The sequence below is a fragment of the Pogoniulus pusillus genome (assembly GCF_015220805.1).
Source record: "Pogoniulus pusillus isolate bPogPus1 chromosome W unlocalized genomic scaffold, bPogPus1.pri SUPER_W_unloc_2, whole genome shotgun sequence".
Lineage (NCBI taxonomy): Eukaryota > Metazoa > Chordata > Aves > Piciformes > Lybiidae > Pogoniulus > Pogoniulus pusillus.
In genome coordinates this window covers 432575-450646 of record NW_026974536.1, presented here as the reverse complement: position 1 = coordinate 450646, position 18072 = coordinate 432575, and the positions used below count along the sequence as shown (strand labels likewise).

The 18072-nt window shown below is 45.4% G+C and overlaps 1 protein-coding gene across 1 annotated transcript in view; it reads right to left on the bottom strand.

Moving 5' to 3' along the window:
• Nucleotides 1–463: 463 nt before the first annotated feature.
• The window catches only part of LOC135173800 (ras GTPase-activating protein 1-like), a 253143-nt gene continuing 235534 nt past the window's right edge, over nt 464–18072 (bottom strand). Inside the window, 3 exon segments of the mRNA XM_064140961.1 lie at nt 464–523; nt 607–694; nt 5231–5387. Of these exon segments, the coding sequence (XP_063997031.1) occupies nt 464–523; nt 607–694; nt 5231–5387 (305 nt within the window).

Genomic DNA, 18072 nt, shown 5'->3' with positions numbered 1-18072 from the left:
CTGTTGGCAAGTGAGTTTTTGTGAATTAGGCTCCATTCCTACAATTCTTAATCAGTAAACATTAAATACTAGAGAGTTAAACAACTAAATTATACCAATGTAAAATAACAAATAAAAAATACTTTATTTTCATGCAAGATTAGAGTCTAAGACTATAGACAATGACAAATTTATGGACAAGACAAATAATTGTAATACCTGCATTAGCATTTTATTTCATATCAGGAATAAGCTCTTGAATCAAAACTCTCACTTACCATGCTCTGGTTCATTATATGGAAGAGTGTTGGAGACCAAACAATGTTATTTGGAATTAACTACTCAAAAATATATTCTCCAGAAATAACTAATGAAGTTTAGTCCATGGGATTAGACCAGAACTTGTCTGAAGTAAAATTCACAAAGCATAGGTAATGTAGATAATGGATTCTCAACACCAACTATCTCCTTTAGACATCTGCTACTATTGCATGGTAATATTTGTTAATGCAGACAAAGTCATAATCTGTTGTATGCTTGCTCTCTATTAGAAAATGATAAGACCATTAAACACTAGAAAACTAAAAGTTACTTATAAAATTATATTTACCAACAAAAAAATCTCACCTGTGCTTGTTCTGGAGTTTCCCCTGCAAAGTAAAAGATGTAATGCTCTTCACTGAAGTGTTGAACTACTATCTGAAAACAGTTTGGCCTTAAAAACAAACAAAACAAAAATGTAGCATCATTACACTTGGAAACAGGAAAACCCCCTAATGCTTCAAAAGTCCATTTTGGTTTGAATGAATTTCAAGAAAACTGCATTGCAGTTAAACTAGTTTGTTTTGGAATATTTAAGAAACTTGGAGCAGTTTCTATGGAATATGCATGTACATTGACTTAAAATTGAGGAAAAAAATACCTGATAGCATAAAAGACTTGTTAATGACGAATATTTATCACAAATATTTTAAATAAAGTGCAGGTTCTGAATGTGCTCCACAGCTCTCACAACCAATAAAATGTGTATTGGATCACATACTAATCATTGAATACATGTAACAAACTTCTAAAGTTTTAAATGTAATTATAACATTTTTCATATCTATGCTCATTTCTCAAGAAGTATCAAAAATATTTTGTACTGTTACATTAAAAGCTGAAGTGCACATTTGATTCACAACCTTACACATTGCGTTCAAGGGAATTTAACACCCCCAAACACAAGGTTACATGAAGGATCTTATTTCACTTGTAAATGATGTTCAATTTCTTTTAGTCTTTCAGTCTTCCCTTCCCCCATCCATTCTTAGGGAAATACTGAAATAATAACTGTAAAATGTTTGTTTATATGAGCTGACAGCTCTAGTGTTGGTCTAATCTGACTCTTAGCGATTCTTAAACTGGAAAAAAAATCTAAATTATTGTCCTGTTTTTAACTCAGCCAGCATCTGAGCCCTGGCAGTCCACTCAAAACAGAGGGATTTCTTTTCCCCCCCTGCTTCCCCCCCAGAAAAGGACCCAGGAGGCAGAGATTCCTTCATACGCTGCAAGTATCTCTTTTTCTGTCAAAGTGGAATTGGCTTCAGATCCTTTGTAACTTTGACTCCAGAATCCTAGGGGTTGACTTTGCCAGAAATATAGGTAGGTTCCACCTCCTCCTAGTTTGACAGCATCAGAGTACACTGTGTGCTTGTATCTACTAAAGCTTCATATTCTCATGGTTCTGACATACCATGCCATCTGATCATCCCTCTCCTCTAACTGGTTAGAGGCAGGACCTCTCTAGTCTTGATCAAAATCACTTGCATATTGTAAGAGTGCATTGAAGGTCCCTTCAAAAGGATCAGAAGCAGTATCAATTTGTCTGTACTTTTTTGCAGATTTCCCACTGGAAACTGGGGTAGTGTTCTGGGAAGGTTTTCCTTGGAATTCACAGGCTCGTGCAGCTAAGACTGAAGTGGAATTTATGTCCCACTTTCACATATCCTCATGGTCGCACAAGTAAAACTGGAGGATACGCCATGGTGCGTGCTTCCCAGATTCTCTCTCTTGGACAGGGAGATTCCTGCTCCTAATAGCTGAAACATTAGACTGCACAGGCGAGAACTAGTACATCTTCTCTTGCATTTTCCCAATCTTCCCAGACATTTCCTTCACAGCTGAAACAGAAGCCAGTACATGAGAAGAGAGACTTCCCTCATTTTTCCAGAGTAAGCTAACCATTTAATCCAGTATTTCTTTTGGGACACCTTTATCCATGGTGATCCACCTTCCCAAATTATCCATATCTTCATTGAAGGAGTACCTATCATTCACATCTATTAGAAGTCATCTCAGACCTTGAGGGTTTACCTTCTAATTCCAAACCACTGGCCCCATCATTCCATCCTTAGAGCAGCCAGGTGATAATGGGCTCTTCTGGGTAGCAAAGTCCTTTCCTATGTCCTACAGCTTGCCCAGGAATAAAGATTGAGTACCTCTGGCTCTTCCTCTTGTTCCCATGATGGTCCTGATTCATCCTCATCCTTTACAGGATGAGCTGTTTTCCTTTTGTATGTCTTTTTCTGTACAGGGGCGACTGATACTGGCACAGGCTGGGTCTCTGGTGTGGTTGCCATACCTGTTGGTCTGTCTGTAGGCCCAGAGATCTCCTCTTCCCCTTGTTCCCCTTGACTGTGCTGAACATCAGTGAGAAGGGCTTGATGGGCATGGGCCAGGACCCAACACATTGCAATGATTTCTGTCTCTTGGGAATTTCCAGGCTGATAGTGTACTTTTCCCAAACGTTTTACCAGTTTGTCAGGATTCAGCACTTATTTGGGGGTGACCAGTATCCTAGGCAATTGTCCATACTCTCCCACACACCCTACCACTCATAATTATCCACCTCCGGGGCAGATCTCCAAGAGGCATTCTTGGGAAAGATTTGTATTACTATGGTTAAGATCAGGTGCACATTTAGGAGACATGACAACAGAAGCAGGCTGGTGTTGGTGTCCCAAGGGTATTCAAAACTCTCAAAAGGTGAAAAATTGTTCTCTGTTCCATTCATCAATTGCATGAGATTACTGATAAATGATGACACCACACACAAAGACCAGCTTAACTTAATAACTAGAATAGAATAGAATAGAATCAACCAGGTTGGAAGAGACCTCCAAGATCATCCAGTCCAACCTATCCCCCAGCCCTATCCAGTCAACTAGACCATGGCACTAAGTGCCTCATCCAGTCTTTTCTTGAAGACCTCCAGGGATGGTGCCTCCATCACCTCCCTGGGCAGCCCATTCCAATGCCAATCACTCTCTCTGTGAAGAACTTCCTCCTAACATCCAGCCTATACTTCCCCCGGCACAACTTGAGACTGTGTCCTCTCATTCTATTGGTGGTGGCCTGCCAGGAGAGGCCACCCCCCACCTGGCTACAACCTCCACTCAGGTAGTTGTAGACAGCAATGAGGTCATCCCTGAGCCTCCTCTTCTCCTGGCTAAACAACCCCAGCTCCCTCAGCCTCTCCTCATATGGTTTGTGTTCCAGGCCTTTAGGCCTTTCACCAGCTTTGTTGCCCTTCTCTGGACACATTCCAGCACCTCAACATCTGTCTTGAACTGAAGAGCCCACAACTGGACACAGTACTCAAGGTGTGGCCTGAGCAGTGTTGAGTACAGGGGAAGAATAACCTCCCTCGTCCTGCTGGCCACACTGTTCCTGATGCAGGCCAGGATGCCATTGGCTCTCTTGGCCGCCTGGGCACACTGCTGGCTCATCTTCAGCTTACTCTCTATCAGTACCCCCGGGTCCCTTTCTTCCTGGCTGCTTTCCAGCCGTTCAGTCCCCAGCCTGTAGCGCTGCTTGGGGTTGTTGTGGCCAAAGTGCAGAACCCTGCACTTGGCCTTGTTAAGTCTCATCCCATTGGCCTCTGCCCACCCATCCAGTCTGTCTAGGGCCCTCTGCAGGGTTCTCCTACCTTCCAACAGATCAACACCTGCTCCCAGCTAGTGGAATAATCAAACCATAACATGCATGCTCTACAAAAGACACCATAGGGGGTACAAATGCGTAAAATGCATAAGGTCTATGTAGTGTAACCAGAAAAGCAAATGCAGTGAATGCCTTAACATGAAGGGAAATGTACTAAAACAGATACAGGGTGAACAAATTCTCTCTAGCAAAATTTAATTCTCCCATTATCTCTATTTGAAACTTAACCCCCACTGTGGGATGCCAAATATGCCTACCCTGGTTTTAACACAGAAGCTGATCCCTGACAGTCTTTTCAGGAGGCAGAGATTTAGAAGTTGAGATAAGGAAGATTTACTATTACAGGGAGATAGCACAAAAGAAAACAAAAATACTGGTGTATGTAGCAGCAGGAAAATAGACAAAATGCAAACTGCCCACACCCGCATACCAATGCACAAAAGGGTTTCACCCCCACCTGGATGTCAAGAAAAAGCCCTCCAGAAAAACAAAAGAAGAAACTTTTCAAACTATAGCATACACTCCAAGTCCCATAACCCCTTTCAGTCCCTTTCCTTTGCAGTGAGCATGAAGTCAGCATGGTTTTCAATAACTGTTTTGTCCTCATGGCTTTCACTGCACCACTGCAGGAGAGGATAGCCCCTCCTATCCCATATCCCTTCTATTTGGGCCAGCCAGCTAAAACCAATACAGTTATCTAACTAATTAAGCTTTCTGATACCTGTCAACAAGTGAATGCAAATATTTTGGTATTAACCAAATTGATCTTATCAATTCTTGGTTCAATAGGATTAAATTCCCTCAATATAGTTGCTTTGTATCTTTCTAATCCCTGTAATATGAAATGTGGAACAATTAATACATGATATTGAAAAATGACAATGCAAAATGCCTAATCGTTATCACATCATAATACATGAGGAAAATGTCAAGACTAAATTATAAAATTACTTATTATAAGTTGTTTACAAACAGTTGCTAACAATCAAGTTGTCATGGCTTAACAAGTTAATATTAATCAGTTTAATTTGCAAGCTACACCAACTATGGAATAAAATGCAATACAATCAATGTTTTCATTTCAAAATCAGCAAAAACTAAATAAACCACACATGGACAGTTACCATGACTCAGGAATCAAAAGGCAAGTTTATTGTGCCAGGCCAACATCTTCATTAGTGACATATTGTTCATATCTTGTATATGCCTCAAACTAGCCTTTTACCATTCTGTTGCATGTACAAGAATTCAAAGCCAGTGGCCCTACCTGCCAAATAAACTGTCGTGTACTCCATAGACTGAACACACACTGAGGTCTATTAAGCCTTTAGGTTTTGTGGCTCGTTTTTCACTTTCAAAATAAATAAGCTGGACATCATTTCCCTCCAATATAAAGTACAAGTTTTTCCATCTCTTTCCTTTACCTGTAAGGAAAGCAAGTAAGATGTTACAATATTGTTTTAAAGAAAATGTAAATTTTGTAAATAAAGGGAAAAAAACCAGTGCAGTAAGGTTTTTGTCAAAATACAAACAGAAGAACAGCATATATGCAATCATGCTTAAGCAATAACATAACGTCAGCATAAATACTCATTTTTTTTAAATGTGTAGATAAAAGAAGATCCTCTTCACAGATTCAAGTACAATTTTAGATGGTTCTCTAAACATTTTCAGTAATCTCAACAGGACTAAGCATGTGCATATGTGCTGGTATGTCTCACTACAATATTATAACAAGAGAAACTAGATTATTGGTTGTAAAAGAAAAATAATGATAAAGTCTATATCATTGACTGGTTTGCTAAAAGGGATGAAAAGCCAAAGTACAAACAATTTGTCCCTCTTTGCTTCTGAGCACATTATGTGCTAACTGTGGTAAAGACAAGCACTGGATGGTTAAAAACCTATCCAGTACCACATGCCTCTGCATGTTTCACCATTCTTAGACTGGAAAGACAAATCATGTGGAGACATGGAACTCCACAGAAATCTACTCAGACAATGGAACTCATTTCAAAAACAATCTTGTAAAAAACTGGGCCAAAGAGCATGGTATTGAGTGGATCTACCACATACCCTACTATGCACCAGCTTCAGGGAAGATTGAACGCTACAACGGTTTGCTGAAAACCACCCTAAAGGCCATGGGGGATGGAACTCTGAAAAACTGGGACAAACATTTAGCACAAGCTACCTGGTTGGTAAAGAGTAGAGGTTCAGTAAACAGAGCAGGACCTGCACAATCAGACAAACAGTAGACGGTGATAAAGTTCCTGTTGTATATGATAAGAATCTGTTAGGGAAAACTGTTTGGGTATTTTCTCCTTCGGGCGAAGGGAAACCTGTCCGAGGGGTGGTGTCTGCTGAAGGTCCTGGTCACACCTACTGGGTAATGCAGGAGAATGGTGAAATCCAGTGTATTCCACAGAGAAATCTAACCTTAGCTGAGAGAGTTTAAATTCAGAGTGCATAATACAAGCTGTTAGGAGTTTCTGTTTCAGGTACAATGTGGCATCCAAAGGAGGAATCCACCAGGAATCTACAATACATGAGTACAAACCTGAGTCACCTGGGAGCCCGTGTTTTCATCTCATTCATGAAGAGACAAATTGTTTCCTGTTTTCTGAGCTTTTGAATCACCTACATCTGAGATAGCCGGAATGAAGAATAAACTGAAAATATGGACTATATTTTTCATCATTGTAAATGTTGGTTTACATTAGACAGATAATTTTATGCAAAACAATGAATGACATAGAGGGGTTTGAGGCTCATTGGAATACTAAAATAAGAGAAACTAGATTATTGGTGGTAAAAGAAAAATACTAATAAAGTCTATAACATTCACTGGTTTGCTAAAAGGGATAAAAGGCCAAAGTACAAATTATTTGTCCCTCTGCTTCTAGTTACTTGTTCCCTTCAGATCTCTTTGCTTTTCTCTCTAATGTCTTCCACTAACTTTGCGTAAGAGATAACACATAAGCTTTGCTGGTTGTTTTCTGTCTGGGAGAGAGAGGGTGGCATTGGCCCCTTCTGGGCTACTTTTCTTTGTCCAGGAGGGGAGTTTGGATTTTTGTATTAGTTCTCAATTGTATATAATTGTATATATATGTAAATATATTGTGTGTATATACTTGTAAGTTTTGCTTTGCTGTAAATGTAGATTTAAAGCAATCATAGAAGTCATAGAAACAACCAGGTAGGAAGAGACCTCCAAGATCAACCAGTCCAACCTATCCCCCAGCCCTATCCAGTCAACTAGACCATGGCACTAAGTGCCTCATCCAGTCTTTTCTTGAAGACCTCCAGGGATGGTGCCTCCACCACCTCCCTGGGCAGCCCATTCCAATGCCAATCACTCTCTCTGTGAAGAACTTCCTCCTAACATCCAGCCTATACTTCCCCCGGCACAACTTGTGACTGTGTCCCCTCATTCTATTGGTGGTGGCCTGCCAGAAGAGGCCACCCCCCACCTGGCTACAATCTCCACTCAGGTAGTTGTAGACAGCAATGAGGTCACCCCTGAGCCTCCTCTTCTCCTGGCTAAACAACCCCAGCTCCCTCAGCCTCTCCTCATATGGTTTGTGTTCCAGGCCTTTAGGCCTTTCACCAGCTTTGTTGCCCTTCTCTGGACACGTTCCAGCACCTCAACATCTGTCTTGAACTGAAGAGCCCACAACTGGACACAGTACTCAAGGTGTGGCTTGACCAGTGCTGAGTACAGGGGAAGAATAACCTCCCTCGTCCTGCTGGCCACACTGTTCCTGATGCAGGCCAGGATGCCATTGGCTCTCTTGGCCACCTGGGCACACTGCTGGCTCATCTTCAGCTTACTATCTATCAGTACTCCCGGGTCCCTTTCCTCCTGGCTGCTTTCCAGCCACTCAGTTCCCAGCCTGCAGTGCTGCTAGGGATTGTTGTGGCCAAAGTGTAGGACCCTGCACTTGGCCTTGTTAAATCTCATCCCACTGGCTTCTGCCCACCCATCCAGCCTGTCCAGGTCCCTCTGCAGGGCTCTCCTACCTTCCAAGAAATCAACACCTGCAAATTTACTGACGCTGGACTCAATCCCCTCATCCAGATCATCAGTAAAGATGTTGAACAGGACAGGGCCCAGCACTGATCCTTGGGGAACACCACTAGTGACTGGCTGCCAAGTGGATGTGGCACCATTCACCACCACTCTCTGGGACCAGACTTCCAGGCAGTTCTTGACCCCGCACAGAGCGAACCTCTCCAAACCATGAGCTGCCAGCTTGGCCAGGATCTTCTTGTGGCAGGCAGTGTCAAAGGCTTTGCTGAAGTCCAGGTCGACTACATCCACAGCCTTCCCCATGTTCACCAGCTGGGTAACCTGATCATAAAAGGAGATCAGGTTGGTGAAACAGGACCTGCCCTTCCTAAACCCATGCTGGCTGGGTCTGATCCCTTGGCCATCCTGTAGGTGCTTTGTGATGGCACTCAAGATGACCTGTTCCATCACGTTGCCTGTCACTGAGGTCAGGCTGTTTAGATGGTCATTCTCCACTTTGTTTCCGTGTTAAAGTGACTGTTGATAAATGATGGAGACTGGCTTGGCCAGCTCAGCTGCCAGCACCCTAGGATGGATCCCATCTGGTCCCATGGGCTTGTGAGGATCCAAGTATCTCAGCAGGTCCCTTACTTCTTCCTCATGGATTACAGGGGGACTATACTGGTCCCTGATTCTATCTGCCACGTCAGGAGTCCAGTTGTCCCGGAGACAACCTGTCCCACTATTGAAGGTTGAGGCAAAGAAGGTGTTAAGCACCTCTGCCTTTTCCTCATCCTTTGTCACTATGTTCCCCGCTCTATCTAATAAGGACTGGAGGTTGTCCTTGGCCCTTCTCTGCCATTCATATATTTATAGAATCATTTTTTATTCTCCTTAACAGCTGTGACAGCCTAAGTTCTAAATGGGCTTTTGCCTCTCTCATTTTTTTCCTACAAGGCCTAGCAACATCCTTGAACTTTTCCTGGGATACCTCCCCTTTTTTTCCAAAGGCGATATACTCTGTTTTTTATCTTTAGTTCCTTCAGCAGCTCCCTGCCCATCCAGTCTGGCTGCCTCCCTCGTCGTCTCGTCTTCTGGCTCAATGGCACAGCCTGCTCCTGTGCCTTCAGGAGTTCTTTCTTGAAAAAGGTCCAACCTTCCTGGACCCCTTTGTTTTTAAGGGATGTTTCCCAAGGATATAACTGTATGTACTGTAAGTATCTGCTTGTATATTCTGATAAGCTGTAAATAATAAGCTTCATTCAATTTCCGGTGCCGTCTGATTCTAATCTGGGTGATTTCCAAAGTGTGTGGGGGGGCAGGTGTGGTGGAGGGTTGCAAAGCTCTCTTGCAAAGCCCTTGTTTGGACAGAATTGTGGCCCAAGGAGCATTAAATCGCAGGGTCAAAACCTTGCTCCCCCCATCTGCCTGCATGACTACAGTCGCTGTCCCAACCGCCGTTCTTAGCTGTGGGAAGATTTCTCCCCCAGAGGGGCATAAGCTGTAAACATAAGTCCTTTTTGGGAAAAGGACCTTGAGTCGGAGACACTGTGAGCACCCTACGCACACCTGCTGGGGGTTGACTCTGCCAGCCCCTGGGGTGGAACCACATGTTGTTTTCAGAAAATAACCTATCTGTGCTTTACACATAACTTTGAGCCAATCAGTATTGTCCACTTGTGCCAGCCCCAGTCTGGCTGGATACACCTCCTCTGAACACTATATAAGAGACTGCATTGCTTTAATAAAGTTGCTCTCGCATTGGACTGATCACACAGCATGGCACAGCTTCGCACTCGCACAGCATTCGCACCCGCACTGCATCGCACGGCACTGATAGAACTGATCGCACTCGTCAGCGCTCCGATTCGCGCCTCGCCAGCCTCCGGACCGCCAACGCCCAGCTTGGCTCATACCCGCGGAGGCTCAGACAGCACGCCCCAATCTACGATATTTGGGACCTTTGAAACTGACTCCAGCCAGTGAATAACTGAGAAACTCGATCTAAGCCAGAATAATCTCTCAATAAGCCTACCAATGGCACTTTCAAGCCACAGACTCTCTTTCTAAATCTTTTCAAACCTTTGCTAAATTCCTAATTTGTTGTACATAGACATTCTGTAATATAATTTGCAACTGCATACAAAGAACTTATGTGGAGTAGTTATAAATAAGTTTGGGGAGAGGGGATTCCTAGTATATATAATATTAAATCTTTTTAAACTCTTTAAAAATCGGCCTCGTATTTCATTCCCCCAAAACCCAGACAAACTCCTCCACGACAGCAGGTAACACCCAAACCATCACAGTGTGATTCTTTCACTCTCCAACAATGGAGTGAGCCTTGTTAGAGCAGACTGCGTTGAACCAGGACACTTGGGTAGTGGAAACAAGAATGGGCTACACAGAAGGATTCCAATGAAGTTGGCTGAGAAGCCAGGGATCAGGTTCAAAAGGCTAAATCACAGTCAGAAGTTGGCTAGAGACATAAAGAGGAACAAGAAAAAAATCTTCAGGTATATTGGTTAGGGAAGATGTGGGGACTCTAAAGAAGGAAAATGGAGACCTGGCCACAAGGGATATGGAGAAGGCTGAGGTACTTAATGAGACTACATTGCCTCAGTGCTCACCAGCAAGGGCTCTAGCTGCACCACGCAAGCTCCAGAAGGCAAAGGTAGGGAGTGGGAAAAGGAAGATCCACTCACTATAAGAAAAAAATCAGGTTCAAGACCATCTAAAGAACCTGAAGTTGTATGAGTCCATGGGGCTGTTGTGGAGGGCCTGTAGGTCTGAAAGCAACCTTATTTATGCCTGCTCTGCCTGCACCAGGGGTAAACGAGCACAAAGGTGCACAACAGACCGGGGCCATAAAGTCAGTTGCCCAGGACACCTGACTGTATAAGTCCCCACACGCCCAGCTCGTGCCTCCCTGGTGCTGGGCCCACGTGATTCCCATATTTGGAGTCCAGGCCTGTGGGTTTTGCCTAGTATGGTAAGGTTTGGCTGACTGCCAACCTGATTGGTCATTCTAGTAGCCAATGAGATCATTAATTCTCAGCCCACATTTAATAAATAGGGGTACACAGGCTCACATGCAGCCTTCCCCACATTACTTGCATCTCCGCCACATTGCTTGCTTGCCTGCCTGCATACTTCCTTGCAGCTTTATGCGTGCCTTTGTATGATTACCTGGTGTGTGCCATTGCTGCGGGTTGCCAGGAGCAGACCCACTTGTCTGCATTTGGTCGACCTGAGGAGCCAGCATCAGACCCGTGCTCAGACTGCACAAAATCCTGCCTCTGCACCTGGAGAGCCTGCCTGTGTACCCCTGGAGAGAGACGCCAGCAGAAGCCAGCATCAAGGTCAGAGGCTGCCATTTCCCCTGAAACCGGAGGATTCCAGCCTCAAAGTCTACAGGCAGAGACCCTGAAGAATTGGACACTTGCAATAGGCTGTGACATAGCTCTGGAGGGTGATTTCTTATTAATCTGAATTGTGAGTAAATACTTGAATGCCTCTGTAATTTCTATTACCTCTGCCATAAAGCAGAGAGCAGCTTTCAGCTCAGCTTTGCTGAGCAAATAGTACAAGACCCCAGGCGGCACTAAGCTGTGTGGAAAACTCTCTCTCTGTTAATAGTTTCAATGTTTGCTAGTTATTAATAAGTTTCTGTAGATAGATATTCCCATAATGTCTTCATAACCATGTAAAGAATCTGTTAATATTAAAGTTCAGTGGTTGGGGGTGGTGAGAGTTGAAAATATTGGAAGTTAATAAATATATATATTTTTATAATTATTCTCTCGCATTAATTAATTTCTCCCCTCCACCTAATTGGCGTAGGTCTCAGAATACCCCTCCGTGACAGGGGCCCAATGAGATTCACCCATGGGTCCTGAGAGAACTGATGGATGAAACTGCCAAACCACTTTCAATCATATTTAAAAGGTCATAGCAATCTGGTGAAGACCCTGCTGAGTGGAAAAGGGGAAACATAACCCTCTGTGGTGGAGGGGCTGCAGCCTGAAAATAGAGCCTCCCTATGCCTCTACATGCCTGGACATGTTTTTCTGCCAGGACCCATGGCAGTAAACAGGTTGTGTAACACACGCACACAGAGTCCGTGTATCCCTGGGGTCCGCCCAGGTGATCCCCATATTTGAGAGGGTCCAGGCAAACAGCTCCTGCCTATTAAGGTAAGGTTTGGCTTACTGCCAACCTGATTGGTCACTTTGGATTTTTGCATAAAAATTCCTGCCTCGGCCACATTAATTCCCTGCCTCCATAACAGTATGGCGCAGTGAAAGCAGAGTAGTTCAATTGTAGAATTTCTACATGAAAAGGGATGCCTAATCACAGGACTTGATTTAATTTGGGCTCAGCACAATTATAAAAATCCGGAGAAAATCCTGGAGACATTAGCTGAGAGCCCAGACCCTGTGATTACCGAGTCTCCAACAGAGTGCTACACTGTTGTTTTGGGGTCAGTGGTGACCCAGGCTCTGGCTGAATTCGAAAATTATGAGAAAAGAATTCAGGCCTTGGAAAAGGATTTATTAGAGGAAAAGGCAAGGAGCCAAAATATCTGGGAAAACATGTGGGCGCAGACCGCGGCATTGACTACTGAGATGAAAGAGAGGCTTGTAACGTCTTCAGATGCCAGATCGTCAATGCCCCTCTCTGCATATGAACTAAGTGATTCACGGGAACCGGGGAGAAAAGCAGAGAATGTCCCAAGGGATGGTTTGGAGGAAAGGAATTCTCCGAAGTCAGGCAGGAGAGACTCTGCTAGTGACTCAGGGAATTCTGCTGTATCTGTCTCTGTGCAGCGAAAAAATGCAAAGCCACACAGAAAGCCCAGGTCCTGACCGGACCCTCCCGTAGCTAGCGGGGAAGAGAGCTCTGGTGAAGAGGGCGCCATGGGGCAAAGACGCGTGCTGCCTGTCATAAAGACTGAGACCTCGAAGGGCAGAAAAGGTGGTACAGGGACCACCATTATCAAAAGGCAGTACACAGACACACAGCTCAGTGACCTGCAGGGCAAATATGCGAGAGAGCCTGGTGACTCCATAGCTGAGTACGTCTACAGAGTCTCTCGAGACGGTGGGGACAAAGTCCTTTTAGACTCCGAGGAAGCAGCCAGAGACTGGGGGGATGATGTGTTCCTGATGCGTGAACCCGAGGGGACGCACAGCCTCACCGCCCGGATAGCTTACTGGGCAAGCAGTGTCCGTCCAGCCTACCAGGGAGAGCTGACAGAACTGAGGGTCACCAGCTCCTCTGAGCTCATCACCACTCTCCGCAGACTCGCCTGTGTCCAGGCTATATATGATAAGGGAAAATATGATTGTCCCTTTTATGCTCCTCTGGACCCGGAGAGACTGCACCCTATTATGAAGGGTTTGCCAGTAAGCCTGCAAATCCGAGCAATGAGGAATATAGAAAAGATTCAAAGGGTGATTGCAAAAAATGCAGAGGATGATGCCCAAGAGCATGTAATGACTTGGGCTGAACTGTTAACTGACTTAGATGCCCACGGGCTCCAGTTTGGGTTTGGGTCTCCTGAAGACAAAAGGTCTGGGGAGAGACAGTCTCATGCTTCTCCCCCAGAAAAATCCGTGACTCTGCGCAGACAGGTCCGGTCAGTGCAGGACTGCCCCCCCAGGGGGACGGGTCCTGCAGGCTTCTCTCTGAGGGGTAGGGGAGGAGATCGACACAGTGACTGGAGATCCAGAGAGCTGAATGCTCCAAGAAATAGATGGTACCGACAAGCCCTATCTCTAGGGATATCTGAAACCATCTTAAAGCAGCTGGCAGATTGGCAGCTGAAAGATTTATTGCGGTGCCTTCAGAAATTAGCTGGGAAGTCTAGAGGCAGCCGCAAGAAGCCCAGGGCCAGCGGTGGCACGCCCAGAAGTGGCAGCCCTCCTGCGATTGTTTCTGCTGCTTCTCCGGGCAGGAAGGTTAACTCTTCCTTACCTTCTGTCATGGAGGGTAGCAAGGTCCTTTGGCAGGCCCCTGTCGTGCATGCTACAGTGTCTCACATTGAAGGCCAAAGCAATCGCAAAACCAAAACAATGTTTCCAGCAGCCGCAGGGCCCCTGAGAATGGTCCTCCCTAGGAAGGATAAAAGGTAAACATTGGCCTTGTTTTGAATTGAGGGGACCTTGGTTCCCATGCCCGCTGGACATCTGTTGGGGGCTGACCCCGGGTGGTCCTGAAGGTTGTTTTGCCTTAGCAATTGTCCAATTGTATAGACTGATTATAATTTTGTACCAATCTGTAGAAATAATGTAAAATCCCCTAAACTACATTTCGTAACATAATGGCGCAGCCTACAGCTGACGCAGGGTCTGCAACGGCAGAAGCTTCAGAAGCAGTAGTAGTGTGCGATTTGTTTTCCAAGCTGGCATCTGTTTTTGAGCCTGCCCATATACGGAGAGCCATGGACACGCTCACTGGTGATAGCTTAGAACAAGTTGCCGATACATCAGCAGATATAATTATTACGCTGTACACAGCTTTTAAGGATGTGGACGGTGTGGATATTGAGAGTTTCATTTTGTTAGCGGCATCCCTAGTTCATGCTCAAGGTGAATTTGATGGTTTTAAACTTAAATTAAGAGAGGCAGAGGAGGGTTTGAAAAAACAAGCTAATTATTTTGTTAAAGAGCAAAAGTACTGGGAGCAGGCAAGCGAGAGGACGAGACAACAGATTGAGGAGCTGAAAGCTGAGAATAGGAGATTGGGTAGTGAAGTCATTCGACAAGGCGCAAGCTTAGAAACTACACAGCGGGAGATGAAACTGCTTCAGTACGAGAGAGATGCGGCCGTGAGAGAAGTTGCCGCAGCAAACATAAACATCCCTGCAGTAACTGAAGATCGAATATGAGTTTTAGAGGAAAGGCTAGAAAGGATGTTTCTCCAGGCGTTGCAGCCGAGAGCCGAGCCGCAGACCCCACAGCCACGTGCGGAGCTGCCGCAGCCCACAGTCCGCCGAAGGGAAATGGCAGCTTACCACGGCTTGCTGGCTTTCACTCCGATTCAAGCGGCTCAGTCGTTACAGCTGCTGCCGACTGTCGGAACGCCACTGCAGACCGCAGTCCAGCGGAGAGAGTCAGCAGTTTACCAGGGCTTGCTGGCTGTTCCTTCTCTGGTCCAAATACCGCAACCGGTACCAATGCAGTCGCCGCCGCCGCTGTCCCGAGTGGAGATGCCGGCTTCCGTATGACTTAAGAATATTTCAGGACACGCCGCAGTCTGTTTCATCCCGATCATCTCAGCCGCCGAGCCAGCAGTCTGTGGCATCTCAGCCGCCGAGCCAGCCAAGCCAGCTGCGCCAGTCATTGCAGTCTACACCCGTCCCTTTGCCGCGTACCCCAGTCAGGCAGACACCACCGCCACCGCCCCTGACGCCGTAGGTGATTATACACCGATCCGCTACAACTCACACTGAAATGGACCGTCGGGACCAGCAGCCAGCGCCATCTTCCCAGCCAGCGCCATCTTCCCAGCCACCACGCCCCGAATCGCCGCCATCACGGAGCAGGGGAAGCCACGCGTCTGTGCTGCCACGCCCCAAGTATCCACCTAGAGACAACGCATCTGCGTCGTCACACCGGAAGGAGGAGGAATGCGCGCCTGCACAGCACCACCCTAAGATGTCACCTGGAAACACACCGATTAGCAGCGACACGGAAATGGAGGAGATACACGGAGGCATGAAATCATTCTCCATGAATCCTGTTTACACATCAGAAACCGTTCAAGGAAAATGGGGAAAACGCACCACAACTACAAAAAGTAACGAGACTATAACTCATTATGTGTATAGAGTGATTGATAATGGTGCTGATTCGGTAATTGTGTCCCGTGAGGAGGTGCAGGGAAGTGCTTGGGGACCCGAAGTGTTTCTTGGGAGTGGTCCCAAGGGAGATCTTGCATTAAGTTCTAGAATCTTTTATTGGGCTGGTTCTTATCATCCTTCAGATAGAGATGAGCTAACAAAATTTCGTATCACAAATTGTGATGAATTGAATGAAATAGTTACAAAGCTAGCATGTATACAGACTATGGATCAAAGAGGGATTCATCCAAATCCTATGGATGCCCCAATAGAACCACACAGGCTAAGACCTTTAGTAAAGGGTTTACCAGGAATTTTAAGAGGTATATGTGAGGCAAGAAGAGAACGTATTGAGGAGGAATTGCAAGAGAGTATACAAACAGGAGATAGCGCATCCCACCACACTACGTGGGGGGAACTGCTAGAGGAATTAACCACAAAAGGGCGAAATTTAGGTTATGCTGATACTACACCTTTACCACCATCCTTCTATAAAAAGAAGACATTTGAAAACAAGAGCAGACCTGCAGTTGCCTCACGTGGAAAGAAGCAAGAAGTGAGGCATGCCAAGGCATCTGGTAGTCCTGAAAGCCCTAAAGGAAGCCTTAAAGGGAGCCCAAGAACAAGTCCACGGTCGAGCCCCAGGGGAAGCCCTGAGACCAACCGTCGCTCTAGTTCGGGAATACTCTGGGGGCAAAGTCCCTATTATGGGCAAGCTATCTACCTAAAAGAACATAAATATGGGGTAAAGGCTCATGACCTACTGAAAGGGAACCCTAGTCGGGTAGAGCCCATGAAGGCTAAGTTTGATAATCTGAGTAAAGCAGTTGATAACATGAGTCGAATTATGCAAAAGCTTTTAGACAAGACATATAAAAACTGTGATGGAGATGAAGCAAAAGGGGACAATAACAAGAGTTCCAGAGCCGCCTCTCCTAACAGGTCAGGTCAGTCTGATCAGCAAGGGGCTAAGAGCAAGTCAAAAAACTAGACGTGGCGATGAATGTCTCAGGCCTCACTCATCACTTTATTTTTGCCTGCCAGTGGTCTGAAAAACCTGAACCCTACATTATGATTCCAACAGGACCGGACAGAGCTGCTGTGAAGTACCTGATAGATACAGGTGCACAAATTACAGTGCTAAATGAGCAACTGGCAAAGCGTTTGAGAATTCCGCCATCCAGAAGGAAGGTAAAAATAACGGGTGTCACGGGACAGCCCGACATATGCTACTTAGCTAAAACAAGACTGTGGTTACCTGGGGAGAAAAGAAGCACCCCGGTAGAGGTAGCATTGGGTACCTGTCAGCAAAATATTCTTGGATTTGATGTTTTAGCAGGTAGAAGGTGGCATCTTCCAGATGGAACATTATGGAGCTTTGGAAGTTATGAAGTGGGGAGTAATGGGGGAAAATCAGCCCATGCTTGTGTTCGCTTATTGCAAACTGCTCCTCCTTTGCCAAAGTCAAAAATCACCTGTGTTGCACAATACCCATTACCAGCAGCAGCTAGGCAAGGCATTACTGAAGTGATAGCTGACCTGGAGAAAAGAAAGATTATCACCAGAACTCATTCTCCTTACAATTCACCTGTCTGGCCAGTTCAAAAGCCAGATGGCAGATGGAGATTAACTATCGACTTTAGGAAGCTCAATAGTAACACTCTTCCCCTCACTGCAGCAGTTCCAAGTCTCTCATCCACAGTGACAGCAATTCAAGTGGCCTCTCACGCCTGGATGGCAACTATGGATGTGAAGGACATGTTCTTCATGGTGCTGCTGAGAGAAGAGGACAAACCACAGTTTGCGTTCACTTGGCAAGGTATTCAATACACATTCAACAGTCCCCCACAAGGGTACAAACACAGTGCAACTATTGCACATAACACACTTGCAGCTTTGGTTGACACTGTTCAACTTCCTAAAGATGTTAAGGTGTATCATTACATTGATGACATCTTGGTGGGAGGGAATGACAAAGAGCAAGTTGCTGCAGTAGCTGAGGATATTCGAAAGTTGTTAACTGACCAAGGGCTAACTATTCCAAAGGAGAAATGCCAAGGCCCAAGCCAGGAGGTTAAGTTCCTGGGATCATGGTGGGTGGCAGGTGCAGTATCTGTTCCAGAGGATACCTTACAAGAAATTGAGAAGGGCCAAATGCCCCAGAACAAAAGGGAGCTACAACAATTGTTGGGCACCTTGGGCTACTGGAGAAAACACATCCCAGGTTTCTTTGTGATTGCTCGTCCTCTGT